Source organism: Aotus nancymaae, unplaced genomic scaffold (genome assembly GCF_030222135.1).
Source record: "Aotus nancymaae isolate 86718 unplaced genomic scaffold, 86718_ANA_hifiasm-v0.15.2.pri h1tg000011l, whole genome shotgun sequence".
Lineage (NCBI taxonomy): Eukaryota > Metazoa > Chordata > Mammalia > Primates > Aotidae > Aotus > Aotus nancymaae.
The window spans coordinates 30154390-30181978 of record NW_026988422.1 but is presented as its reverse complement, the minus strand read 5'-3'; the positions used below and the strand labels follow the sequence as shown (position 1 = coordinate 30181978).

General features: G+C 53.1%; 3 protein-coding genes and 1 long non-coding RNA gene across 12 annotated transcripts in view; 2 read left to right on the top strand and 2 right to left on the bottom strand.

The window, feature by feature from the left end:
- The window catches only part of THTPA (thiamine triphosphatase), a 48923-nt gene extending 47859 nt beyond the window's left edge, over positions 1-1064 (top strand). For all 5 annotated transcript variants that reach the window (XM_064374745.1, XM_064374746.1, XM_012467317.3 and 2 more), the window contains one exon: positions 225-1064. In XM_064374745.1, the coding sequence (XP_064230815.1) occupies positions 225-370 (146 nt within the window). In that variant the 3' untranslated portion in view covers positions 371-1064. The remainder of the gene's footprint in view (positions 1-224) is intronic.
- Positions 1057-9890, bottom strand: AP1G2 (adaptor related protein complex 1 subunit gamma 2). Of its 5 annotated transcripts, XM_012467264.3 has the most exons (22): positions 9663-9890; positions 9044-9248; positions 8462-8586; positions 8178-8319; positions 7965-8061; positions 7720-7796; positions 7510-7605; positions 7016-7096; positions 6113-6211; positions 5883-5938; positions 5605-5718; positions 5288-5428; positions 5157-5211; positions 4957-5079; positions 4097-4186; positions 3886-4013; positions 3561-3665; positions 3104-3227; positions 2888-3023; positions 1748-1911; positions 1435-1533; positions 1057-1340 (listed from the first exon to the last, which is right to left on the bottom strand). In XM_012467264.3, exons 2-22 carry the CDS (start codon positions 9245-9247, stop codon positions 1239-1241), a joined length of 2358 nt encoding a protein of 785 aa, XP_012322687.2. In that variant the 5' UTR covers position 9248; positions 9663-9890; the 3' UTR covers positions 1057-1238. The 5 variants fall into 5 exon arrangements, with proteins under 5 accessions (XP_012322687.2, XP_012322651.2, XP_064230813.1 ...); XM_012467228.3 differs by having other exon boundaries at positions 7720-8061; XM_064374743.1 differs by lacking the exon at positions 7016-7096.
- LOC135274229 (uncharacterized) lies at positions 6278-10199 on the top strand. The gene is made up of 3 exons (XR_010342027.1): positions 6278-7801; positions 7929-9355; positions 9700-10199. It is a non-coding gene; the product is annotated as an uncharacterized LOC135274229 (long non-coding RNA).
- Positions 9991-22701, bottom strand: JPH4 (junctophilin 4). Its single transcript, XM_012467286.3, has 8 exons — positions 22630-22701; positions 20201-21628; positions 19909-20034; positions 19115-19665; positions 17726-18497; positions 13470-13588; positions 12600-13132; positions 9991-11684 (listed from the first exon to the last, which is right to left on the bottom strand). Exons 4-8 carry the CDS (start codon positions 19491-19493, stop codon positions 11601-11603), a joined length of 1887 nt encoding a protein of 628 aa, XP_012322709.1. The 5' UTR covers positions 19494-19665; positions 19909-20034; positions 20201-21628; positions 22630-22701; the 3' UTR covers positions 9991-11600.
- Positions 22702-27589: the final 4888 nt, after the last annotated feature.

Below are 27589 nucleotides of genomic sequence, written 5' to 3'. Positions count from 1 at the left end.
TTCCTAGTCCCACTCTTGCCTGAAGTTGCTCTTTTAGGTCCCACTTCCACAGGCAGGCAGGGAGTGGACTGGTGGGTTATAGAAGCAGGGTGGGTGACATTCAGAACCCCAGTGTGGCCTTGGAAACATCCATGGGGTCCTGGCTAGGTGGGCAGGGAGCAGAGTCAAATGGAAAGTGCTTGTGGCTCTGTCCATTTCTCTCCTTGTTGTTCTTTCACCTGTAGGTGTGCCAGCACAGGAGACAGCACTGTCCAAGCTGATTGTGTACCTACAGCGTTTCCGGCCTCAAGACTATCAGCGCCTGCTAGAAGTGAACAGCTCCAGAGAGAGGCCGCAGGGGACTGGACATCCTGACAACAGCTTGGGCTAGGGGTGTTACTTCATAGAAGGGGAAGGAACTCTGGGTCTAACGGGGTCCACTCCTGGGCCCACTGTGCCTCTCCCCTCAGCGTCCCTTCTGACAGTGACTCCTCGACTCCTCTCTCTCCAGCTCTGCCTGTTTCTTTCTCCAACTCTAAGCTACTCTTTCTTGAGCCCTCCCTGGCTGCTTCCTCTCCCTCATCCGTCAGATGCAATCTGTGGGCCGCCCCTCTCCCCTGGCCGCTAAGCAGCCTCCATTGATTTCCGCTCGTGTTTATAGGATTTCCACTTAGCCGTGATCAGTAGTTAAGCACAGGAAAATCCCTTGCCACCCCCCTCCCTTGGTCGATGCCATTGATTCTGCCAGCGGCTCCTAAACCGCCTTACAGCTGAGTTAGAGATGAGGGGAGGCAGCAGGGATTTCCCTGCCTTGGGGTTTGGGAAATAGAAGCAAGTTGAGGAAATGGTTGGAAATCCCTGTTAGAACTCTAGAAATTCAAATCTGATTTTGCCACTGTGCCCAGCTATGGCCCAGAGGGTAGAGTTCCTCCTCTGGAAGTTTAGGGGCAAATTTGTTCCCTGACCTGGAGAGGGGTAGAAAGAACCAACCCCCACCCAGATGCATACCTCCTATGTAAGAAGGCTCTTCCCTTGCTGTTATTCATGCACATTTTCTACTTCAAATATACCCAAATATGGCTTTCCTCCCCTCTCAAGCTTTATTGGGCTTTATTTGTGGGAGAACGGGGCTGGTCCCCAGTTTTTGCAGTGCAAAGCCAGAGTGCCACCTGCTGGTAGCCCTCAGGGGTAGGTTCCAAACTGCTGGGGCCCCCTGGGGTTGGGGACACAGGAGAATTTCAGGCTGTGAGTGAAGATAGTTACTGCCACGATTCCACAGGCAAGTTGTTCACCTCAAAGATCTCCTGCACCGACTGGCCAAAGTGGTTGTAGGTGAGGCGCAGCTTTAGCCGCAGGGGGGCCTAGGAATTAGAGAGCAGGGACCAGGATTAGCACCCACAGCTTTTCCTATCCCTGGGTCTTGTCTTGGCGGGGGGGGGGGCTCCTGAAGCTCACCTTGTTAGGATTGAGGATTCTGAAGAGCTGAGTGATAGGAAGGCCACCCCGAGCTGGAACTGTGTTCCCACTGGGGGCCTGCAGCTGCAGCTGGAGACTCTGAACACAGGAGTTTAGCAGAACACAGTATGGTAGTAGGTGGGGCTCAGGCAGCCCCTCCACACCCAGTGGCTGCACACCCTTTTCCTGTAACTCCCCAAGCTGGTAGCCAGATGACTCACTCCCATTCTCACACTGCCACCCACCCACCTCCACTGAGTGGCCTTTTCTCCTGGAGTCCCCAGGCCACCTCTAAACCCGGATCTTTACAAACCTTGGGCACAGCAGCCTGGCAGATGAAATGGGTGACATCACTCTCTGAGGAGTTCGTGGCAGTGATGATGATTAACAGCAAAGCAGGGTTTTCGGGGGATCGAATGAAAGACAGATTCAGCTGTACTCCCTCACGCTCAAACACTTTCAGATCTGGGATGGGAGCTGGAGTAAGGAGACAGGCAGTTCAGTGTGCTGGTTTGAGAAAACAGGTTTGTCCATTCATTTAACAAAAACTGAGGGAACACGTATTGGCCCTGCACTGCTTTAGAGGCTAGTGACAAAGTAGACAAGAAGATAAGGCTGGAGCTTACTATAATGGGGGAGGGAAACAAGGGCCAGTCCCAGTGGCTCACGCCTGTAATCCCAGAACTTTGGGAGGGTGAGGCAGGTGGATCACCTGAGGTCAGGAGTTTGAGACCAGCCTGGCTAACATGGCAAAACCCCGTCTCTACTAAAAATACAAAAAATTAGCCGGGCCTGGTGGCTCCCGCCTGTAGTTCCAGCTACTTGGGAGGCTGAGATAACGAGAATAGCTTGGACACAAGAGGTGGAGGTTGCAGTGAGCCGAGATCATGCCACTGCACTCCAGCCTGGGTGACACAGTAAGACTCCATCTCAGAAAAAAAAAAAAAAAAAGAAAAAAAAAAATAAGCAAGATAATTACAGACCACAATAGATGCTATGAAGGAAATAAGTCATGCCAGAATAACTGGGAAGAACTAACTTAAATAAGAGTGGTAAGGGAAGGCATCTGACATTTTAGCTGAAGCCTGAAGAGAGAAGGAGCCGGTCATTTGATGTGCTGGGGAAAGAACACTCCATGTATAAAAGAACATGAAATGCCAAGGGTGGGAGGGTGTGAGGAGCTGAGAGGGGGGCAGTGAGTGGGTAGTGGGAAAGTGGTATAAGAAGGGCTGGGGAGGAAGCAGGGCCCTGCAGGCCAGGGGAAGAAGTCTGGAATAAAGGGAAGACATGGGTGACCATGATTGACTTCATTATTTAACCACCTGAGATGGAGATGGGATGGGGGACACACAGGAGGAAACAGGGCCCATAAGCCTCAGCCCTTGGCTTAGGAGGAGAAGCAGCACATTTCCACATACCTTCTCTAAGACATATCCCCTTTGCTTAGGCTTACCTGGGGGTGGAGGTGCACAGGGAAGGTCAAGCAGGTGTACCAGGGCACCTCCTGGAGAGGGGTCCAGAAGGGGAGGATGCTGGGCATTCCCAGAAGCCCCATCCAGGAGATCTAGCAGATCCAGGAGCTGTGAGGCCTGGGGAAAGGGACAGAAGGGGCAGGGTTAGGTATGGAAGCTCAGCTGTCTTCCTACCCTGGGGCTTCCAGCCTCCTCACCTGGGACTCTGTGGGTGCTGGGGCTACTTCTGAAAGCTGGGCTGCTTCTTTCCTTTCCTTTGCTTCCTCATCAACCTGAGGGCCACCTCGCTCCACAAGAGGCATTTTTTCCAGGATGGCAGCCCTGAGAGGATGGAATGCAAGTGTGCCTCTGTGTGGTCTCTGGGTCTTTCACAAGAGGCATCTAGGATGAGGACTAGGAACATGGAGAGCCCTGGGCATATGGCTCAGGGCATATGGCTCAGAAGTGGCCTTCTGATTTCCTAAAATGACACGTTGTTGCTGATTTTCAGATGAGCAAGGAGGGTTGGAAGCCAGCTTCAATTAACAGTGGGTGGGAAGCTCTCACCATGGATGTGGAAGAACACAGGTAAGGATGAGGCCCTCATACCTAGAAAAGGGCATTTGGGATTGGGCAGGGGTTTAGGTCCTACACTGCAGCACCTGCTGGACGCACCTCATGTGGTCGTACTTCCGGAAGAGTGTGTCATACTCCACAGCCCGCTGCTGCAGCTCCATGTCCAAGCAGCTCCCGTAGATGGACACCACCTGGCGGATGCGGCTGTGCCAGTGTAGTGTGTAAGTGGCAATGGCAGTGTGCCACTGCAGGATGTGGCAGGAAGGAAAGGCCCATGGCGCAGGGAAATACCCAGATTTGGCTCAAAAACAAGAACCTAAGGGCTAGGGTAGGGAGGGCTGGATATGTATGGCTGGAAAGAAACTCAGAAATGGGTGGGCCCAATGAAAGGCCATCTCTCAAGAGGCTGGGACCCCTTCTTTACTTGTTGTCCCCACGGAGGCGGGTGCTGAGCTTCATGAGGGCTGTGAGGGCATATCCTCGGGTGGCTGGCAGGGACATATGGGACTGCAGCACCTTTTCCAGCAATGCCAGCACTTCCTCTTCTTCCACCTTCAGACATGGATAGTTAGTGACTCTGGTGCAAGTTCTGCCCCTTGATGAGTCCCTCCTCAGTACCCCCAATAAGGTCTCACCTGAAGGGGCTCAATCTCCTCGAAGTTCCCCTCCAGCAGGAGGTCCCCATACTCCCCAATGCACCAGGCTGCCACCTGCACCAGTGGTTGCTACATGGGATAAGAAACTGCTGGGCTGGCCGGGCACGGTGGCTCACGCCTGTAATCCCAGCACTCTGGGACGCTGAGGCGGGAGGATCGCTTGAGACCAGGAGTTCAAGACCAGCCTGGGCAACATAGCAAGACCCCATCTCTATTAAAGAAAAAAAAAGAGAGAGAGCGAGAGAAAGAAAGAAACACTGCTGGGCCAGTGTCTGAGGTGCCCTCCTCACGTCCAGACCTGGCAACATCCCTTTAGGCAGTGCAGAGATGGTGGGGGTTGGAGGGGTGGGGAAAGGGAAGTTTGTTACCTGGCTCCCACTGCCCTCTGGTGGCCAAGCATCAGAACTACATGGTCAAACCACACAGGATGTAAATGTAAGAGGGTTGCTCCCTTGTGGAAGGGGTGGATGCTTTCTGCCCACCCTACTTAAGATGAAAAAGGGGGATATAGATACTAGCTGGCATCTGTTAATTCATTCAGCATTCAAAGTAATAATAAAACCTCATAAACACAAGAGTTTTAATCTCAAGGCAGCTCTAAGAGGCAGTCAGGGTACATGGAGCATAGTCATCTGTAGTTACACAGCCAGGAGGTATCAGAGTCAGGACAAAAGCCCAGATGTTATTAAAGACAGGGCTCTGTGCTTGGATGTCTTCTGCACTATGTAGGTAGCTATCAACTTGAGAGAAAAATTGGAATCTAGTGTAGGGAGGAGGTGGCCCAGGATGGGCAAGGGAATGGTGGGGCAGCCCTGGGCCTGGGTAGGTGGGAATGGTACCTGGGAGATGTCTTCTGCCAGGGCATTGTAGAGGCGGCGCACAGAGTAGGCATGTAGCTCCTGGGCCCCCCCAATCAGCTGAGTCAGGTTGGCAACTGCATCATCCCGCACATGGGTGCCCGCCTGGAAGGTGTGGACATGGCCAAGTCAGTGTGGTGAATCCTGACTGCTCCTGCCCAGCTCCTTGGCCCCTGCCTCACCGTTGTCAGCACATGCAGGATGGTGTCTATGTGCCAGCGTTTGGTTGGAGCAAATCTAGGGGACATATGGCTCATCAGTTCTGGTACTGACCCCCTCAGATTCTACCCTCTTCGACTCCTGGACACCTCACCTCTCTGCAGCCAGCAGGATGCCTGAGGCACAGTCAGCCCGTAGGTCAGGAGGGCAGGACTCCAGAAAGGCCTGCAGCTCTTGCATCATGGCTCGCACATTGGAGCCATTTACCAGAGCCAGGCTTAGTTCCAGGGCCCTCCTGGCAGGAGAAAGAGGTTTCTATGCAGGTAGCCCAGGTCAACCTGATCCATGCCTCAGGCCATCCCCTTCCCCAGGAATCTGTCCCCCTTACTTCAGCTGCTCTAAGCTGGCTTGGGGCTTAGCCACCAGGCACTGGGAACCTCTGCCCTGCCCTCCTGTCCCCTTACTGCTCACCGGCTAAGGGAGGCATCAGTTTCCTGTAGACATTCCACCACAGTGGGCCGATGCCGCTGCACAGCACTGTGATCAGACTGCACTAGCCGAAGCAGTGACGTCAGGGCTACATACCTGGTCAGGATGGGGGAGGCTCTATCACGCCATGGCCATCAGCCCCCACCCCCCGTCCTGTCCTGGCTATAGGGGTAGGGAGAAATGGATCAGGAGGCTTTGAAGGAAGGACAGAGGGCCAGGGGATCAGTGGCACAGCCTAAGTAGACAGTTGGGACTATTACCTAATGTTCCTGTCACTGTTGTGTAGGAAACGGCCAAGAATGTTGACAGCTAGAACCTATGAGAGGCAGAAATTGGGGTTAGCCAGGAAAAGAGCAACCTGCTCATCCACTGAGGAGTGGGAACACACTGGCACAGGATGATGGGGCTAGGAGGAAGAAACCAGCAAGCAGGATCTGTGTGGGTGAGGTGGTGGGTGGGGCCCTGGTGGGAGAGGCATAAGAAATAATACCCGTAGGCCAGCTGTGGAGCGGATGTCCATGATGGTGAGTACTGTCTCAAACAGAACCGCATTCCCTGCATTTCGGCTGGTGTCTGTGTTAGTGGCCACCTGAGTGGATGAGAGAGGAGATGTATCTGCTCAGGGCCCTCCTCAGGTCTCCGTTTTTTGTTTTTGTTTTTGTTTTTGTTTTTGAGAATAAGTCTCGCTCTGTTGCCCAGGCTGCAGTGCAGTGGGCGCGATCTCGGCTCACTGCAACCTCTGCCTCCTGGGTTCAAGCGATTCTCCTGCCTCAGCCTCCCGAGTAGCTGGGACTACAGGCGCACACAACCATGACCCAGCTAATCTTTTGTATTTTTAGTAGAGATACGTTTTCACCATGTTAACCAGGACGTTCTCGATCTCCTGACCTTGTGATCCACCCGCCTCAGCCTCCCAAAGTGCTGGGATTACAAGCATGAGCCACCATGCCTGGCCAGGTCTCTGTTTTTCTGAGACAGGGTCTCACTCTGTCGCCCAGGCTGGAGTGCAATGGCATAATCAGCTCACTGCAGCCTTGACCTCCCAGGCTCAGGTGATCCTCCTGTCTCAGCCTCCTGAGTAGCTGGGACTACAGGCACATGCCAACAAGTCCAACTAATCCTCACGTCTCTTGAAGGTCTTCACCATGTCATCTGTCCATCCTTCGACCATCCAACAAAGTTCCCTGAGCCTCCACTATGTGCCAGAGCCAGCCTGGGCTCTGGGGCAATAGCACTAAAACAGACTGTGTCCCTTCTTCATGGAGTTCACTGTCTAGAGGAGATGGAGCGGCGATTATATGGCCACTGCAGTGAGGAGTCATGTGATGGGTGCCCAGGGCTGGTGGAGTCTCTAAGCAACACAGCTAACCAGTGCCCTCTTCCCAGCCCCCACCTGGGCCAGCAAGTCATTCATGGTCTCACTGCTCTCCTCATGGTTCCGGCCCAGGATCCGAAGCAGATGAAGTATCTGGACCTGAGGTTGAGTTGAAAGTTGAAAGGTAGAGGAGTTCATAGGATAAGGAGTCACGGGGCTGAAGAGAAAACTCCAACATGGAGGAGAGCACTGTGAGGGTCCGGCTCACTCCCTAGAGCCTCCCTGCCCCTCACCTCCACAGGTCCCTTGGTCCTGGGAGGGGAACAGAGGTATGTGAGGCCAGGGGAGTTTAGGACAGGCTTAAAAAAAAAATTGTTACCAGACTGTATTTTCTGACTTTTAGGCATCTCCTCTTCCCTCACAGGTCCTGGGATGACCTGGGCAATTCTGTGCCTGCTACTCTGCTGCCCAGGACACTGACAGAACTAGTGTCCTCTGGCAGGAGACCACTGGCCATGGTCTTACTGCTACGGCCTCTGTTCCAGGGATACAGCAGTGAAAAGTCACCCCACCTGCAGGAAGGGGTCGTTGACTCCAGATATGCTGTGTTCTGTGGAGTATCCCGTTGTCACCAGAGTCTGGAGGATCTGTGCCAGCTGGGGTACCACCTGGAGGGAGGGCATGACTTTGGGCATTCTTCCTAATCCTCTCCAGCTACAGTCCCACTCCTTCCCCGCTGACCCTCTCTTCCAGGCCCAGGGCCTGCCCTTTCACCAGCCCACCTTTCGGAAGTGCCTGAGGGCTTCAGGGCTTCGTTCGCAGAGCTCCGTGATCAGCGTGACGGTGCCCAGCAGGATGCCTGGGGTCAGGGTCGGGGAAGTGAATGGTGGGGCTAGGGGCAAGAGTCTACTGCGTGTGTGCCTGTGTATGTGTGCTACCCTTCTCCTATAGGCTGGTGTCCCCGTCCAATTTTCAATTCTTTTGTCCACAGATCTGAAGCAAAGGATGGGGAGCCCCACAGCCTTACCATGGTGGCGCTCGTGAAGCAGTTTGGCACAGGGTGGGAGGAAGACGTTGGAGAGTTCGGGGACCTTCCGGATCATGTGCACGGCAGTCAGAATAGCCTGCAGAGGTCAGGGCCCTCAGACAGGTCAGAGGGGATGGACCCCTACACCTCTACTATATGGCACACAGTGGGCAGTATTTGGAGGAGCAAGTGCCAAGAGTCCCACCATCTCACCTTCTTGCGCACGTAGGGGCTGGGCTGCAGAAGCAGTTTCTCCACCTCTGTGGCCAGGTCTCGGCACATCTCAGCAGAGCCCATGGTACTCAAAGTGCACAGGGCCAGGCCTTGTACTGGCTGAATCCCCTGGCTCAGGTCACTGCAGGGTTTGGGAGGACGGTCAGTCAGGCCTCTGAGAAATTCAGTCCTTTTCAATACCCACAACAGTCAGTTCCCTGGGATTTCCAAGGTCCCCACTCTCCCATCTCCCTGATTCCAAGTGATTGCCAGAACCCTCTCACTTCTTGATGCTGTTGGTAATGAGCAGGTGGGCATCGTGCCTCTCATCCAATAGAAGCATGGCCCCCAGGTAGCCCACCCTCTTGTCTGTGAATCTGGAGGAGGCGATCAGTTTCAGGCACTCCATCTATGGAGAAGGGGGCAGACCAGGAAGAGGTGGGGTGAAATCAGAGACACTCACATCCCTGTTCCATCTTCCTCTTTAAAACCAGATTAACCTGTGGGGCATCATATCTCATCACTGTCTCTTCAAAAAGAGGAGAAGCTTAGGAGATTCAGGTGTTAGTGGGTAGGAGGAACTAGGAGTTGAGGAGGATGGGAGGGGAGAGGAGTGGAGGAGGTGCCTGCCCTAAACAAGGCTGGCCAGAGAATGAAGGGCTCAGGCCAGATCATGACCAGTAGGGGTAGCAATGGGGAAAGAGGTTTGCAGTGCAGGCTGTGAGACTAAAAAACTGTACAATGAATAAAAAAACAAACAAACAAACAAATAAATAAACAAAAACAGGGCTTAAACAGGTGAGGGCGTCTGAGACTGCCCCACTGGCCTTCATCAAGCTCAGAAGGGAAGTATTCTTGGCCGATACCTGTCCAAAGTGGGCGGGGTAGCCCAACATGTGGACGTAGAGCAGTTTGGCCAGCTGCTGGTGCCTGAGCATTGGGTCCCCGTCGCGGAAGGACGCCCGAATGTGGGCGCACTCCTTTTGGATCACCTCCCGCTCCTGGGCCTGAGTCCTGGCCCCGCGAATCTCTTCGATGAGGTCCTGAAGCTTCAGCGACGGCACCACCATCCTGACGAGCAAAGCCCAGGAGTGGAGAAACTCTCTCTGGCCGGGCGTGCCTGGGCTTTCGGCCCAGGCCTGTCCTGTGTCAAGACCCTAAGAGCCCGGGTCCCTCAGGTACCCTAAAATCGCGCCCGCATTTTACCTTTCCCCAAGTGGGTCTCCAAATTCCGCGCCCACCCCACCGCCCGAGAAGCCCACTACGCATGCGTCCCCACCCCAGCCGCGCTCGTTCCTATTGAGCATGCGCCGGAGCCCCACCTATCTCTCCCGGGTTTCCTCCCCTACCTGGTACCCCATCCCTAACTCAGCCGATTGCTTTCTTTCCACGGCCCTCCGCTGTTTCTTCCGCAAGCTTCCTCCCCCAATTCCCATCTCAGGCAGCGGCAGCGACAGCCTGCCTTCCCCAGGACGCCACCCTCACCTGGCTTCGGTCTCAACTCCGCTCCTCTGCCCCCCAGCGCTTCCTGGTACGGGGCCGAGCTGGGGTTGGTGCTCAGTGCGGTCCTTCCCTCTCCCCGCCTCCACCACGGGACCCCGCCCTCCTGGGCCGACTGCAGTCTTCCAGAATCCTCTGACCTCGGGCCTCAGGCTTTAGAGTTAAGGGGAAGGATCTCTTATCGCAGAGGGGCGGAGAGACACCACGATAGTTCTGGAGTTCTCCCAAGAGGCCTCCTCGCACGTCCTCACCACCCGGAGGGCCTCAGCTTGGATTCGAAGCCATCGCACCCAAAAGGAGATGACAGTCCCCCCCCTTTTTTGAACTTTTTTATTAATATATTTTTTTTTTTGTTAAATTTCTTTGTATTTTTTTCCTGCAAGACTTGGTGTTGGCGGCACTGTTGTAGTTTAACTTCAATCCCAAATTCCATGAAATAGAAATCAGAAGTAAAGGTTGAGAGGGGAGGAAGGAGGGAGGCAAGCCAAGGAATAAACAGAGTTTGACTAGAAAAAAAGAAGAGGTTATGTGTGGTGGGCATTCCCGGGCAAGGCCATTCCTTGAGGGAGGGGGTTGGCAGGCAGCTTGCCTCTGCCTCATGCAGGGGAGGGAGGAAAGATTCCCTGGGGACCCTACAGTCCCCTCTTCCTAGGGCTTCCTGCTCCCAGGGGAAAAGCTAATACCAGGGAAGGATCAGCCACAACCTCAAACAGGGCTCTCCACCCACCTGTCACCCGGGTTTGACTCCCACCTCTGCCCTGCCTGGGTAGCGTGTGAGATCAGCTTTCTTTGATCCCCTCCTTCTGTTGTTTTCCCATTTCACAAGATTCTGATGTGAGCGGGGAAGGGACATAACCCATTTTGAGACTACTAAACTTGTCACAGCTTCTGCTTCCTTGTGAGCTCCTGTTATCTTGTCTGGTCCTATCCCCCAGAAGTGCTTCCCCCAACCCCAACTCCTAGAGTTGGGGTGTGGGGGCCTTGCTCAAGTGCCTCTAACCCTCTGCAGTAGAAATGTCTTCTTCAGGCCCCTTAGGAATTTAATCAAAGGCCACAAGTGAGTCCAGACCAACCAAATAAACTATTGGAGTGAGGGGAAAGAGAAGGGTGGGAGAAGTCAGTGGCAGAGTCTGGGCAGGGTGGACCTGACTGCATTGTATATTCTCTGTTCCTTTATATGTTGCTCTTGGCATGGCATGCCACCATAGAGGGCTGGAGGAGGGGCTGGCTTGATGAGGAGAGAAAGAGGGAGATGCTAGGGAGTTATTCTACTTTTCACTTCCCTTCTCTCCCTCAGGGAAGGATGGAATTGGGCAGGAACCCAGCTCAGTGCTTGGAGGTGAGATAATAGCCTCCAAGATTAGAGGTGGAGGCTGCATCTCCTGCAGCTTTTTTACTAGGCCTCAGAGGGACACCAGGCCCCTCAGGCCAGGGAGCCACTGCAGCTCAGCCAGTGCCTTGCCCGGCATTCAGTCACATCTTTTGCATTTTCTTCCTCCTCTCCATTCAGCTTTCAGGAGTCTCCTTAGGATACCAAACCCCCACCCGCAGCGAAGTTGAGGTCTAAAGAAAAGGTGGGGAGGGCGTGGGGCAATGGTCTGACTTAGATTTGTGTGTCTCAGAGAAGACAGCAACTCTGAGAGAGAAAAGCCCTTCATATGTAAACAATCTAGAGAAAGAAAGGGTTGGGATGGGAAAGGGAGTGAGGAATACAGACACAGATCCAGAAGAAATGAGATAATCTGAAAGAAGAGAGGGAAAGAAAAAGCAAGAGAGAGAGAAAAAAAGAGGGGACAGAAAAGAAAGGAAGAAGAGAAAGAAAGATAGGAGAAAACACAGCCAAGAAGAGGAAAAGAGAAAAAAGGCAGGTCAAAGGGGTGAAGAGGCAGGCAACCAAAGCCAGAACCAGGCCAGGAAGTAGCCTCAGGTGAGGAGCTGGGAGAACAGGAATGCCAGGCTGAGGTCCAGGAGGGCCACGGCTCCCACCACCAGGGGGTTGGCAGCTCCCTAGAGAGACAGAAAGGGAAGCCAACTCAGTCTCTGAGGACAGGGCCCACCTTCCTGCCCTGGCTGAGGTGGCAGAGCTGAAGGGTCTCAGGCACCTCCCTTCAGAGCCTGGAGCTGGGGGGGCGGGTATCAGCAACATTTGTTTTGGATTGCAAAACCCCCTGTTCTCCCAGGCAGGGTCCCACCTTTCCTCTGGCACCCTCAATACAGGGACAGCCTTCCTTCTCCTCCCCCCCAGTCCCCTCCCATCAGCATATCATGTGTCCCAGGCAGGAGGTGCCTGGCCTTAGTAGCAGACATTGGCAGCAGCAGCCAGTACTGCAGTAAGGCAGAGAGATGAAGGGGTGAGGATGTGGTTGCTAGGAAACAGAAGGCTTGGAGCCCAATCAGAGTAGAGGGTTCTGGGGAAACTCCACCTCTCCTGGTTTTCGGCCTTCTTCCCTATTTCAACTTCTTCCCAGGAGAGGGAGGGAGAGTCAGGGTAGGGAGGGAACAATCTTTTCCTTTTTTATTTCTGGGCACCAAAGAGAGAAAGTGCGGAGGTGGGGGTGGGGGTGGAGTAGGAAACTGAGAGCTGGAAATGATATGGAAGGAGAACGGGGAAAAATGTTTTGGCTCTCCCATTAATTATTAAGTTTATAACCCTGGGCAAGTTAATTAAGTGCTCTGGGCCTCAGTTTCCCCATCTGTCAAATGAGGGTGTCGGGCTCACAGGTGTGTAAGGTTCCTTCCAGCTCGAACACTCTTTTTTTTTTTTTTTTTTTTCTTTTTTCGAGGTGGGATATGGTCCAAGACTGGCCAGGCAGGGGAAGCCAAGTCGAGATAAAAGCCCCCTGGGGATCAGACAGGTCTGGAAAGGGTGGGAGGCAAGGCTTTGGGGAGAAAAGGGCACATAGCAGGAACAGAGAATCTCACCGGCTGGGCTGGCCTCTCGGTTGCAGCGGGCTCCCCGAGCTCTTCTGTCAGGCACCCAGCATCAGGACCCCTCGAAGATGAGCCCCTCAGGACCAGCATGGCGATGGGCTCAGGCTCCGTGCCTGCTGGGGCCCTCAGTGGGGGCAGGGGCTCTTCATCCTCCCCCTCCTCCTCTCGAAGACTTCCTGAACTGTCACTGCAGCCTCCGAGGAGCGGGGAACCGTCTCTGGGCCCTGGCCCCTGCATCCCAGCCTCATCCTCAGCCTCATAACCAGCTAGTTCCTCTGCCTGCTCACCTGGCCCCCCCCATTCCTCAGGCCAAGCTTTGGGGCTGGAGAAGGGACCCTGGTCCCCTCCAGGAGGCAGTGGGCTTCGGCAGGCAGGGGGTCGCCAGGGTTGGCGGGAGGAGGCAGGACTGCTGGGCAGTTCAGGGGATCCCTCTGAGGGGGTCAGTCCATTCTCATACACCCCAGGGCTGTCCTCATCCAGGGGCTCCGTGTCAGAACCTTCTGAGTCCTGCCTGGGTCTGCGGCCTGGGTAGGGATAGCTAAGAATCAGAGGGGCCTGACTGGCCTTGGGCTGGAGTGGCTGCAGCTTTATCCTTGACTGGGTACTTCCCAGGACTTTGGAATCCCCAGGCTCATAACCTCTCACCGCCAGACCCCAAACCCCCCATTATCCTACTGCATACATTTCCAGTCCCATTCCCCAGACAACCGGGTCTGGCCACACCCTGTGTTCCTTGCACCCTCATTCCTTGTTTTTTCCATCCCCTGTTCCCTTGCAGGGCTTCTCATCTGTTTTCCCACACCTGAGCCTCTCTAGCTCCCCAGGGGCCCCACTTCCCTCCCTCGGCTGCCCATGCCTCACCTGGGGCCTCTAGCATGGGCTGCAGGTCCTGGGCTATCAGTTTGGCCATTCGAGCTGCCTCCACAGCCTTCTCAGCGACACTGCTGGCTGCCACTGCCTTTAGGATGGCGTCTGCTGCCCTGTTAGATCCAGAGACAGGGACTAGATGGGGACTTAGCAGACCTTCCCCCACTTCAAAATAGCCCCTGCTCAGATGCTCCAGCCCCCAATCCCTGTCCCCTAGTCCCTGTCCCCTCTTTTTTTTTTTTTTTTGAGGCAAAGTCTCACTCTTGTCACCCAAGCTGGAGTGCAATGGCACAATCTTGACTCACTGCAATCTCTGCTTCCAGGGTTCAAGAGATTCTCCTGCCTCAGCCTCCCGAGTAGCTGGGATTACAGGTGCCTGCTGCCAAACCCGGCTAATTTTTGTATTTTTAGTAGAGATGAGGTTTCACCATGTTGGCCAGGCTGGTCTCAAACTCCTGACCTCAGGCAATCCACCCGCCTTGTCCTCTCTAAGTGCTGGGATTACAGGTGTGAGTCACCGTGTCTGGCTGCCCCTGTCCCCTCTATATCACATCCTTCTGAGAAGAGCTCTCTTCTGGAGTCTTCACCCTTCCCCACAGTCTGCCAGCTGTTCCCCTTCCTGGCAGGCCAGAGCAGCTCCGGTTTGGTTTCCTCCCTCTGACCTGGGCAACGTTTGCCATCATCACACCCTCCTGCTCCTCTCACACCTTTCTACTGCTACGTCCTGTAGTAACACTTCTTCTTCCAGCTGCAAGGGCTGGGCCCTCCTGGAACTTTGTCATTCCATTCCTGTCCTGCCCCCTTCCCAGTGACAGTTGAGACCTCACTCTTTTAGCACATCTCCTGCAGTCCTGCTTGGTGCTTACGAGCTATACCTATCACCCTCTTTGCAGTCGGCACCTCCTGTTGTTACCAACCCGTCTCACCCCAGCTGGGGTCACAGCCTCTCTGTGGGGTCCAGTACGGGGTCCTGTACCTCGATCCTGCCCTCCTAGCAGCTTCGCCCCTGCCCCGCCCCCTTGTTTGGATCCACCGTCTCCCTCATGTTAACAGTCTCTGCCTCTCTTTCCCTTTCTACCACTACTTCTCCTTATTATTAATCCTATCTCTACCAGTGCAGATTTCCTGGCTTGAGAATGTCCTATCTTGCTTTCCTTTGGCCTCTTTTGTTATCACATTGTCCCCTCCCACCCTGTGTCTCTGCTACCACCCCACTGTTCCGACTCATGCTTTTCTGAGCTCTGGAACTGGAATAAGTGTGGGTCTCCCCTTTGGGTAACGATCCCATCCCCTCTCCCTGCTAATATGCATGCTTTCTCATCATTGTGACTACACTTTTGGCTAAACCCTTAGTCTCCTTTCCACAGCCCCCTCCCACCTTCCCTGCTCCTTAGGTGCAGGCAGCCTGGGAGTCTGATCAGTTCTTTCCCACTGTGGTTTCTCAGTTCTCCCTCTGATGTCAGATGCTTCCTCAGTTTTCTCTTCCCTTTCACCCTCTGCTGTCAATCATAGATGCCTAGTCATCCTCAAATAAGTTCTGTAATTCTGAGGGTGGGACACAAAGGAGCCAGGACAGAGGCAGTCAGATGAGCTTGCCATGGGCTTGAATGGATCACACCCCATGACTGTCTCTGGCCACAAGTCTGTTCTCTCTGGCTTAGGAAAGCAGTCTGGTATGAGGGTGGGGAAAATGATGGTGATATTTACCGTCCATATTCTTAGTCCATAGTCGGTTATTTATGTTTTTGGGAGCTATGATTAGCCCCTTCTCCTCAAACCTCGTGGGTCAAAGATCTTTAGAGGCTGCTTGGAGGGATCTCAGATATTGTGGTTCTTCTGTCTTAGGACTTTCAGACTCGATATGACTAGCCCTGTCCTGAAACTGAGCTGGTCTCAGGGTGCACAACAGACACATATGCAGTCACCTGCCTCTGGCCTTTCAGTGGGGCAAAGTCAAGGAGAAGGTGGACAGGGCTGTCAAGGGCACCTGTAGAGCCGTGAGCATGGGGATTGTGGTCTTGGGTCTTACTGAGTTATTTTGGTGGCCTGAAACTAGTGCACTGATGAGGCCTGTTTTTGTGTATGAAGAGTATGGATGATCAAGTCCTATGCAGTAGACTTAGTCTGTGCTCCAGCATCAGACTCAGGGCAGGCTCAGGCTACCTGGCAAAGGCACCTGCTGCTGAGGCTCTGCTGTTTCCATGGCAGCTAGCAGCCAATCAGGATTGCCAGGCCTGTTGCTGGGGAGACCAACCAACCTCCTCCCACTGCCTGATCCTCTAGTTACTGAGATCAGTTGTTCCTGCACATGTCTCCACCCTATCTAGCCTAAAATGTTCCCTGGTGCTCTGCCTTCCCCCTTCCCTGGCTTAAGGCCCTGGACTCTAACATCCAGACTCCCAGACACATCTATAGATGTACATTCTCTGGCTCAAACATCTACTCTGCATTTGGCATGTTTATATTCTCCCTCTCTTACACACACACACACACACACACACACACACACACACATTCTCTCTCTTCCTCTCTCTCTCTCTCACACACACACTCTGTCACCTGTTATACAAACTCATTTAAGCATATTTGGACATATCCTGATCTCTGACCTATTGAAAAAGTCTCAAATTTAAATGAAATCCCCCATCCCTTTAAAAGAAAATCCAATATGTAAAAATTCAAATATGTGAGTTGTATAAATAAGGGGAATATGAATCTCATTACAAGTGGATTTTGGACTTCTTTTAGATTTTTTTTTTTTTGAGACAGAATTTTGCTCTTGTTGCCCAGGCTGAAGTGCAGTGGCGTGATCACTGCAACCTCCGCATCCTGGGTTCAAGTGATTCTCCTGCCTCAGCCTCCCAAGTACTTGGGATTACAGGCACCCGCCACCACACCCAGCTAATTTTTGTATTTTTAGTAGAGACAGGGTTTCACCATGTTGGCCAGGCTGGTCTCAAACTCCTGACCTCAGGTGATCTCCCTGCCTTGACTTCTCAAAGTGCTGGGATTACAGGTGTGAGCTACCATGCCAAGCCTTCTGTTAGATCTGTTCTATCTAATTCAGTAGTTACAAACCATATGCGGCTACTAAGCATTTGAAATGTGTCTAGTCTGAATGGAAATGATGTGATTTAAGTGTAAAATTTAAGGGGTGGTCCTGTGCTGCCCTCCTCGCTGTGCAGGGAGCCTCATTTGCTGCCCAGGGAGCTGCAGATTTCAAAAACTTAATTCAACAGGAATTCGTAAAATGCCTTAATAATTTTATATTGGATACCAGTTGCAATGATAATGTTTTGGATATATTGGTTTAAATTAAAATATTATTGAAATTAATCTTGCCTGCTTATTTTTTTATTCCTTTGTTTTTTCAGTTTTTTATTTTTTAGAGACAGGGTCTTGCTATGTTGCCCAGGCTGGTCTTGATGGGCTCAAGTGATCCTCCTGCCTCTCAAGTAGCTGGGACTACAGGTGTGTGCCACAATGCCTGGCTTCTTTTTATTTTTTAGTGTGGTTCTAGGAGATTTAAAACTACCTATTTGGCTTGCATTATATTCCTGTTAGACAGCACTGCTTTAGATAGCAAGGTTCCTGATGCAAGGAAATGCAATTTGATTTACAGAAAAGTTTCATTTACAGGGAAGCCTCCTCCCCTCAAGTCTCTGATCAGTTGCGTAAAAGAAGGCAAGGGAGACAAGACTGGGAGAGACTATCTTTTCAGGTGGATAGGTCAGCTGTACAAATTAGACTTCCCAAAGGCCCAAGGCTGAAATGGTGTCAGGCTGGGAAGTGGTTAGGAAGGGACAGTCCTTATTCCACACAGGGCTGATGCTCCCAGCCTGAGGCCTGGAGGCTGGATCAGCTGAAAGAAGAGGAAGACTAGGGACATGTTTGAGTTCCAAGAGATTTCTGGGGCTGCACAAAACAGGTTCCTTGCTACTCCCACACACAACAATGGATTCCATAGACACACATCTTCACACAAAAGACAACAAGACACATGTACAGTCTTACACCACCTCCCTCAAATACCCAGCCACCCACAGTTACACCCACATCCACCTGTAGCCTCAAATATAAACACCGAGAATGCCCAGGACTACAACTGCCTGGCCTTAGGCCTGCTATTTCACACAAAGCCCTAGGCCTTGGGTCTTGGTCCTCCCTTAGGCACACCTCCCTTCCCGGTCCCCAGTGCACTCCTCACCTCCCCCCTAAGCCCAACCGTGGCCTCTAAACTGGATGCCCACCTGGCAGCGGCGATCTCCTGGCGCTGACGGGCAGCGCTCACGGCGCGACGGGCGCCCTCGACAGCCCTGTCCACCTTCTCCTTAACTTTGCCCCGCCGAAGGGCCAGAGGCAGGAGGCTGCGGACGCGCCCGCCGTGCACCAGCCGGTTGCGCTTGTACTTGCCCTCCTCGCGGGAGCCGTCGGGGCGGGTGGTGCGCCCGTAGCCGTGCCGCCGGTTGCCCAGCCACTCGCCTTCGTAGCGCAGCCCGTTGGAGCGCTGGCTCACACCGAAGCCGCTGCGCCGGTCTGCGCGCCACTCGCCCGCGTACACCTCTGTGGCCGAGCCTTCGATGAGGGCGGGCGGCGCTGCGGCCGGGGGCCCGCTGGCCTCCGAGCCGGGCGGTCCGGTGCTGCCCACCTCGCTGCTCACCTCGCTGCGCAGGGAGCCTCGCTTGCTGCCCAGGGAGCTGCGACGCCCGCCCGCCCGGAGCCCGCTGAGCAGCAGCGAGCGGCGAAAGAATCCGCCGGCCGCCGGGGTGCGCTTTCGGGAGGACGCGCCGTCGGCGTCCCCGGGCCCAGCCAGCACGAAGCCGCCCCGGGAGCCCGAGGCGGGGCTGCCTCCCTCGTCGCCGGGCAGGGGCAGGGGCGGGGGTGGCGTCGGGGGGTCGCTATGGCCCGAGTCCAGGGAGGTGCGGCGGGGTGAGCGCAGCAGCGCCGCCTGATGGTAGGGCACACTCTGGCGCACCCCGTAGCCGTGGCGCTTCCCGGCCTGCCACTGGCCCTGGTAGGTGCCTGCGGGCGGCGGAGGGGTGGGAGAAAGTCAGGACGTACCGCTGGGCTCCTTGCACCCCAAGTCCCAGGCACTCCTGGAAGCCCAAGCGTCAGGCGGGAGAGGTAGAGGCACTTAGCGTGGAAGTCGGGGAAGGGCACTGGAAGCCGGGAACAAGCCAGGCTGGGCCGGAAAGTGTGGAAGAGCAGAGTGAAGACGGGCAGGTAGCAGGAGCCCTACGTGGATTTTGGCAGTGCGGGTAGACAGGGGAAACGGGGAGTGCCCGGCAGGTGTGCGAAGGACAGGCTAGCGGGGATGTTTAGATAGGCAAACAGGACTCTGAGGGGCACGCCGACGGAGAGCAGAGGTGTTAGGGACAGGTAGGTAGAGAGGGAGGTATGAGAACAGGCAGACAGGGAAGGGGCGAGGGGTGAGGGAGAAGCGAGCAGGAGACAGACAAATGAGGAAAGCATGATCATGGTGGGAGAGAGCAGAAATTGAGGGCTAGGGGTCACATCGATGGAGAATGGTGTGGGGGACAGATGGATGGGTGCAGGGGCGCAAATGGCGGGCGAAGGCGCGAGGCTGGGGAAGGCGCAAGCGGACGAGCAGACAGACACTGGTGGGCCGGGCCCCGCACCTCCGTCGGAGTAGGTCTCTGTGCCGTAGCCGTCCTGGAAACCGTCCTTCCAGAGCCCGGCGTAGCGCAGGCCGGACACGCTCTCCCACACGCCGCTGCGCCCCTTCAGCCCGCCCAGCCACTCGCCGCGGTACGTCCAGCGGCTCTTGCGCTCCACGCCCAGCCCTTCGCGCTTGCCCTGCTGCCAGTGGCCCTGGTAGCTGTGTCCGCCGGGCCCCGTGAAGACGCCCAGTGACTCGAAGCCGTGTGCCCAGCAGCCGCTGTACTCGCCCTGGGCGCCGGGGCCCGTGCACACGCCGTAGCCATGTGCCCGCCCCGCCTCCCAGCCCCCCACGTAGCAGCCCCCGTCGTCAAAGTCGAACTTGCCCCCGGGGGACATGCATGTAGTTGGCGCGGCCTCAGCCCCCCAGCGGCTCAGCGCATCCTGGGGCTGGAGAGCCGGCTGGGGGCCTTGGAGCCGGGCGAGGCCTTGGGGGCGGGGGCAGTTAGACTGGGGCCAGGCGGGGGGGCCCCAGCGCGGGCAGGCAGGGCCGGACCCTCATCCTGAGTGGCTGCGGAGAAAGAGGGAGGGGGGCAAGTGGCGAGAGAGGCCCCTCCTCTTGGCCCGCCGCTCCCTGGCCCAGTGGCTCTGGGGCATCAGCACCGCCCCCCAATCCACCCCCTGCCTCGGCAGCATCTTCCAGCAGCTCCCAAGCTTTAGGTGTATGGGGGCTTCCCCGATTTCTCTCTTTGTGGAGCGGTCCCCTCCGAGGACTTGGGGCCCCAACCCCAAGCGGCAGTCCCAATTCTCCAACCTAGAACCCCGAAGTGTCGAGTGTGGATGGCAGTTTGGGGGTCCTGAGAGGGGGGTGGGCAGAATCGTAGGCCACCAGCTTCCCTGGCTGCTGTCAGGACCCCTCAGCCCCGGTTCTTCGGCGTCTCTGGCAAAGGGATGGGGGTGGGGGTAGAAAATGTAGCGGGGAGATCTGACCAAGGTGGGCAGACGGTTTGTCGGGGGCAATGGATGGGGCCCAGGGGAAGCTCTGCAGGGGAAAGGCCAGGGTGGAGACGGGCAGACAGGCAGAAGGGAGGGGGCAGGTTACTCACCATGTGGGCTGGGGCTCAGGCTGCCTCCCCGGCACAGCATCCATGGCAGGATACCTCCACTCCCACCTCGCCCGGACAAGCCAAGCCCCCTCCCCTTCCGGAGAGACTGCTCCAACCCAGAGAGGAAAGGTGGGGGAGTCCGGAGAGAGTCCCCTCTCTCCCCAGCTGGAGGAGCAGGCTGGGTGGGGGGGCGAGGTAGTGGCAGGGGTGGGGGAAGATGAGAATAGTGTTGGGGAAAAAATCTGCCTTGGATGGAGATAGGGAAGAAGAGCTGGGAGCTGGATGCAAAGGGGGAGGGGGCTATCAAGAGGGGGTGTTTTTATTATTTTTTTCTTCTTATGGTTGGGAGAGGAAAAATAAATCAAAATTCCGATTCCATCCCAGCACAAATCAATGTTTGCTCCATCCCAGCATCACGGGGGAGGCTGGGCCAGGCGGATTTAAAGGGGCAGGGAGAAGAGAAGAGAAAAGAGGGTGGGTAGAGGAGGATACAGTGAAGAAGAGACAGTGGCAGTGATGCGGGTGGTGGTGGGGGGTCCCCAAGCAGAAAAGGATGGGTGTCTGCTAACCCTGCGGTGAGGGAGGAGGCAGGCAGCGAGGAGAAGGAGAAGCACTGAGACCCCCAGGGAGGAGAGAAATCCTGGCAAGCGGGCTAGGAGTGGGGCGAGGCGGAGGGGAGGGGAGAGGAGCGAGGGGGAGGAGACTGAGCTGAAGATGGGGAGGCTGGGGGAGGCCGAAGCTGGGCGGGGGAGGAGAGATGCTGGCGAGGCTGGGAGAGGGTGAGAAGAATACAAAGAAAGAGGTGCAGGGGTGAGCACTAAGGAGGGAGGAGATGCAGCCTGAGAGGGAGGAGGGCGGGGAGACTCATTATGGGGCTGGGGAGGGATGGCAAGGAGGAGAAAAGCAGGGGAGGAGGGAAGAAGTGGAGAAAGAAATAGATATGGAGACTGAGAGAACGAAATAAGGCTTGTGAAGGGAGGGAGAAAGCTCTGCAGAGGGAAGGGCAGGCGTGGGTATAGAGATCCAGGCAGGAAGAGCCCAGATAGAGGCAGGAGGGCCGGAAGTGGTGTTTGCCGGGCCCTAGGGAGAAGGATGAACCTGACACCTGCTTGGACTGAAGCCAGGAAGTCTTGGGGCATAGATGCAGATGTCCACTGAGTCCACTATGCTCCCGAAGAAAGCACTGGAGGGGCACCAGGAGGCTCATGCTCTTGTACTTTCTGAGGAAGCCTGAAATGGGGCCCTACTGGGAAGCCTGGCCCATCAGTGCTTCTCCAGGCCTCCCCATCCTCGCCCCCACCACCGATTTCTCCCTAGGTTGTCTCTCTGAAGGGGAAGGGGGTGTATTGCTTTTGAATGGGGAGCAGGGCATCATGCTTAGTGATGGCATGAAGATCCCAGGGCTTTAGAGTCTTTTCTTTTGCAAACCTAGAGGCAAAGACACACAGACATGTTTGGGAGGGGTCTTATTGTGGCAAGGACCCCTCCAGCCCACCACCCCCTGTCCTGTCCTTTCACCAAAGGGCCAACACATCCTGACCTTGCTGTTTACAGACAGAAGTAGGCACTGTTTTCCCTCCCCCTCAGTTTACTTAAGACTCTGCATCTAGTTCTGTCCCTGCCACTAAGCCTTTAGGAAGGAGGACACTGTGTGCAGTTGCATGCAACAGAGTACATAGTCAAATGCACTCAACTGCCCCTTTTTTCATACAAGGTTTGGTCCACCACTCCTCTCCCTTTGTATCCCCATTTTGCAGAGAAGAGAACTAAGGCCCAGAGGGGGAAGTCACTCACCAGAGGTCATACAACAGAACTGGCAGAGCTAGGAGGAGAACACTAGACTTCAGACCATTTGAGCCCTGTAATTCCTGCCAGGATTCCATGAACTTGGGGACCCTCCCTGAGGTTCAGGGCCTCCATTTTGAGTACTTTGGTGAAATAAAGAGCATGAGGTTTGGAATAAATAGGGACTTCCCTTGTGGCATGTTTTCCTACAATTTATATGAGGTTGGAGAAATTAAAATTTAAGCCTCCAGGAAAGGGACCACATCTTCTAAGTTCTTAGCCTAGAACAGGTCAGCTATGGGTCCACTTGAGGCATGACAGTTGATGGAGAGTTTGTCCATTTATTCATTCACTCATTTCTCTATTCATCAAGTATCTACACAGTTTACTGAGTACCAGGTACATAGCCAGGTGCTAGAGACACAGTGGTGAACACCGTGGGGCCTGCCCTCATGGAGTTTACTATCTAGTAGTGAAGACAGACAACCAACAAGCAATTCTAGTGTGGTTAGTGCCACGACAAGTTTGTGGGGTGGGAACAGGGAATGGGGTTGGAATCCACCTGAGGCTGGCACCCAAGAGAAAGAGGCATTTGAGATGAATCCAGAAGGGAGTTCTGGGGCAGGCCAAGCTGTGTTGCTTACCCAAGCTGTGTTATTCGGCATAAGGTGTCAGCCTTTCCTTCTCCACACAGTACCTTGTCCCACTTGACCCCTAAAATTCCCCTTTTCTCCAAGAAAAGGGAAAACAGGAAAAGAAAAACCAATTTATGGTCCTGGAACTCCCACACTTTGTTTCCTAGGGGGAAGGGGTGGCAGGGGTAAGTGGAAGTTGGGGAGTGATGCCTTGTTGGATGCTATACTGTCTTTACTGTATTCTTTTATTTTTTATTTACTCTTTTTTGAGACAAAGTTTTGCTCTGTCACCCAGGCTGGAATGCAATGGCCCGATCTCGGCTCACTGCAACCTCTGCCTCCCGGGTTCAAGCGATTCTCCCGCCTCAGCCTCCTGTGTAACTGAGATTACAGGTGCGTGCCACCACACCCAGCTAATTTTTGTATTTTTAGTAGAGATGGGGTTTCACCATGTTGGTCAGGCTGGTCTTGAACTCCTGACCTCATGTTCCTCCCACCTCAGCTGCGATTACAGGCATGAGTCACCATGCCTGGCCTGATTATACTGTATTCTGAGCTGCAAATTAAGTGTAGGGTCCAATGAAGTCCTGAGGAAATCTCCGACAGAAGTACCCTGGAACATATGGGATGCACAGTCACAGCCCCGAATGCCTCCCTGAGAGAGCTAGCCTTCCAGCCCCTTTCTGGTCTGTCCCTACCTGCTCTACAACTCCCTCTTTTAGGACAGGGACAGAGAGTGCACTGTTTTGTTTTGCCACAATTTACCAACATTCAGGTGTCAGAGAAATGAAAAGTAACGTTTGATGGAGTGGCTCTGAGTTTGGAGCCAGGTACTGTGCTTGGCACTCCATCTGTATGACCTCATTCTATCCTCACAACAAAACTCCCACTGTGAGCAGTCCAGGCTGGAGGCCTGGAGCTGGGTTTCCAAAGATGGTCAGATCTATGTCTGAATCCTGACTCCACCTACTATTTGGGTGAACCTGAGCATGTTACCTAACTTTTCTGAGCTGCAGTTTGTGTATCTCTAAAATAGGAATATTATCACCTACTCCATGCCTTATTTTGAGGATCAAATCAATCATATATGAAGTGTAAGTATGCATAGTATATATGATAATATGTGGAGGGAAAGCCACTTGGCATAGTGCCCAACACATAGTAAGTGCCCAGTAAATGGTGGCTTGAAAAATAGGTTGGCAATATGCCAATTTTATAGGGGAGAAATCTGGGACCCAACAGTTAATTAATTTGCTTAATGTTGCCCAGCTAATATATGGCAGCCCTTGCAGCTCGATATATATCAGACTCCTAAGTTAGTATGCTTTAACAAATGCGATTTTGAAGGTTCTGTTTATAAAAGTAAAACACGCTCCTTGTAGAATTCGGAAAACATAGCACAATATCAAGAATAAAAATTAAAACCACCCATGGTTTCATTGTATAACAAACACTAGTATATTTTTATATAGTTTTATATGTACTTTTAACATAATTAAATGCTGCATATACAATTTTGTATCCTACTTATTCACTTAGCTTTTCATTGTAAGCATTTTTTTTTTTTTTTTTTTGAAGATGGAATCTCGTTCTGTCTTTCAGGCTGGAGTGCAGTGGTGCGATCTCGGCCCACTACCACCTTTGCCTCCAAGGTTCAAGCAATTCTGCCTCAGCCTCTTAAGTAGGAGGGATTACAGGCTTCCGCCACCATGGCTGGCTAATTTTTTTTTTTTTTTTTGAGACATAGTCTTGCTCTTGTCCCCCAGGCAGGAGTGCAATGGTGTGATCTCAGCTCACTGCAACCTCCACCTCTCAGGTTCAAGCGATTCTTCTGCCTCAGCCTCCTGAACAGCTGAGATGATAGGCGGGCACCACCAAGCCTGACTAACTTTGTATTTTTAGTAGAGACGGGGTTTCACCATATTGTTCAGGCTGGTCTCAAACTCCTGACCTCAGGTGATCCACCCGCCTCAGCCTCCCAAAGTGCTGGGATTACAGGTGTGAGCCACTGCACCCAGGCACATTGTAAGCATTTTCCATGTCATTAAAACATCCTTGATTTTTAAATGGCTATATAATATTCCAACGTTTGGATACACAACCATTTGTTTATTCTAGCATAGCACTTTTACACTGTTTGTACTTTTTTGCTATTAAAAATTAACATGTTTGTATACAAATCTTTGTATCTCTGATGGTTTCTTTTTTTTTTTTTTAAGTACAATTTCCATTTTATTTTTCTCCAGAGAATAGTCGTCTTCAGTCTTTTAAGGACTCAGCTCCTTACATGGATTTTGGTGAGGTCGTGGGGCAGTACCCACAGGTCTAAATCAGGGTGGGGGTGTTCTGTCTTTCGGGCTTCATGAGATTGATTCCTAACTACTTTGCTGTGAATTGCACAACTCACACAGTAATGCAGCTTCACATAGAGCTAGGGAAGTACATACGCATCGAAGACTCTCGCTTCAGAAATGTCCTTGACTGCTGCAGCCTTCACTATGTTTCGAATGATGAATTTCTTAATGGCCTTGTCCTTGGGTACGTATCAGGCACAGTTAGTGCACCGAATAGGCTGCATGTGGTCGTGGCCCTTTGTGGCATGACTGTTGTTCCTTCTTTTCTTTGTCATCTTGAAGGCACGCACCGGAGAGAGCTTTCTTTTTTTTTTTTTTGAGGGGTCTTGCTTTGTCACCCAGGTTAGAGTACAGTGGCATGATTATAGCTCACTGCAGCCTCAGCCTCCTGGGATCAATTAGCTGGGACCACAAGTGTGCACCACGATGCCTGGATAATTTTTTTAATATATATTTTTTTGTAGAGACAGGGTTTTGCCATGTTGCCCAGGCTGGTCTCGAACTCCTGAGCTCAAGCAATCCTCCTGCCTTGACCTCCCAAAGTGTTGGGATTACAGGTGTAAGCCACCATGTCCAGCCTCTGATAGTTTCTTTAAAAAGTTTTATTTAAAAAAGTTTTATCATGGAAAATTTCAAACATATACCAAAGTAAACAAAATAGAATAAAGAACCCCCCATGTGCCTATTACCCAGCTGCAGTAATTCTCGCTTTTGGTCAATCTTGTTTTCTCCTCCCTCATTTATTTCAAATTCCAGGTATCATGTTATATCAGTCTATTGATTTCTTCAGGCTGGATTCTTAACATAGGGTCACAGGATAGAAACACTTTGAAAGATTTTGGCTTTATTTTACCAGCATTACTGCTAGAAAGGTTGTACAAATTTCCACTCTCACCAATTGTTCATGAGAGTGCTGGTCTTATCGCACCTTGATTTGCATTGATCTTTAGTTGTAACACACACAGAGATACACAGATACACACACACATACACACACACACATTTTTGCCAACTCGATAGGTGAAAAGTGCTTTTTTTTTTTGAGACAGAGTCTCACTCTGTCGCCCAGGCTGGAGTGTAATGGCAAGATCTTGGCTCACTGCAACCTCTGCCTCCTAGGTTCAAGTGATTCTCTCTGCCTCAGTATCCCAAGTTGCTGGGATTACAGGCGCATGCCACCGCGCCTGGCTAATTTTTGTATATTTAGTAGAGACAGGGTTTCGCCATGTTAGCCAGGCTGGCCTCGAAATCCTGACCTCAGGTGATCGGCCCACCTCAGCCTCCCAAAGTGCTGGGATTACAGGGGTGAGCCGAAAGTGCTTTATACAGTATACACTTGTTTGATTGATTGCTGGGCTTATATCAAGAAGGCATCTGATGACTCCAGTGGAGCGAACCCTCCTGAAGGTGCCCTAAACATGCTGGCACCTCCTGGGGACCCCAGCTGAGGCCTATAGGGGTGGAGGTGGGAGGATAGGGCTTTTCATCTGCGCTGGGACCCGCAAGCTTCCCCCTACCCTTAGAGCAGGGAGGAGCTTGAAAAGATTTTCCTCTTATCTCACCAGCAGCCACCAGGGGTCAGGATGGGGCCAGAGATGCTGCTGATGGGAGAGGGTGAAGATGGCCAGCTGCCAGACACTGCATTTCCTCTGTCTGGCCACTGCCGGTTGGTTTCACAGCTCCCCTCTGCTCATCAGATCATGATTCCAGAATGTTCTTCATGGCTGGCCTTCCTTGTCTGACTGTCCCCTCCTCTCACTGCTCCCAGGTTTGGCTTGCTGAAAAGGGAACCTGCCTGACAGATACTACCCTGGATGTATAACTTGGTTTTGCTTCGTTTTTCTACATATCTCTGTGGGACTGGGTTCACTACGGCATGGGGATTTTTAACCTGAGATCCATGAACTGAGAGACCCAAGGACAGGCCTTAGGGATTGTGAACCCTCTGAAATTGGGCAAATAGGATATGTATCTCCTTTTTCTCCATCTGGGGAGAGAACAATAGCTTTGTGAGATTCATGGCCCCCAAAGTCTAGCATCTTTGGTACCCCTCCTCCCTCCTAAGCCTGTTTGCTTCCTATGATGGCTGTAAAGGGAGCAGCTTGCTGTTGGAAACAGGCAGTCTTGGGGGTCAGGCTAAGGGGTTGGACCTTCCTCCTCACCCAATGGAATTGAGAAAAGAATGTGAATTTTCCCTGGGGTGGGATGGACTGGTAAAGGGGAAGTGGACAATACTGTCAACGCCCTGGCCAACCTTCGGGGCTATACTGGATCTAGGTAGACAATGAGGTGCCCTGCCTCATACTGATGTGCACATGTTTGTGTGCTGTTAATGACTAGGTCCAGGGAGCAGAGGATCAGGGAAGAAGGCTGATCTCAAGCTAGTGGTCTTGGAGCCTATATCTCTGAGCCCTGGGCAGTGGCATGAGCAAGATGCCCAAAATGTAACAAGCATCCAGGTTACTTTCTGCTGGGATACTGCTTATTTTGTTATTTTAGTCTTAATAAAGCAAAATAAAGACTTATTTGCTACAACTTGATCTAAGTATTAACTCCTGTGCAAGTGTGGGTGGGATGTGTGGTTAGAACTCACGAGACTCTGAGAGCAATGCAGC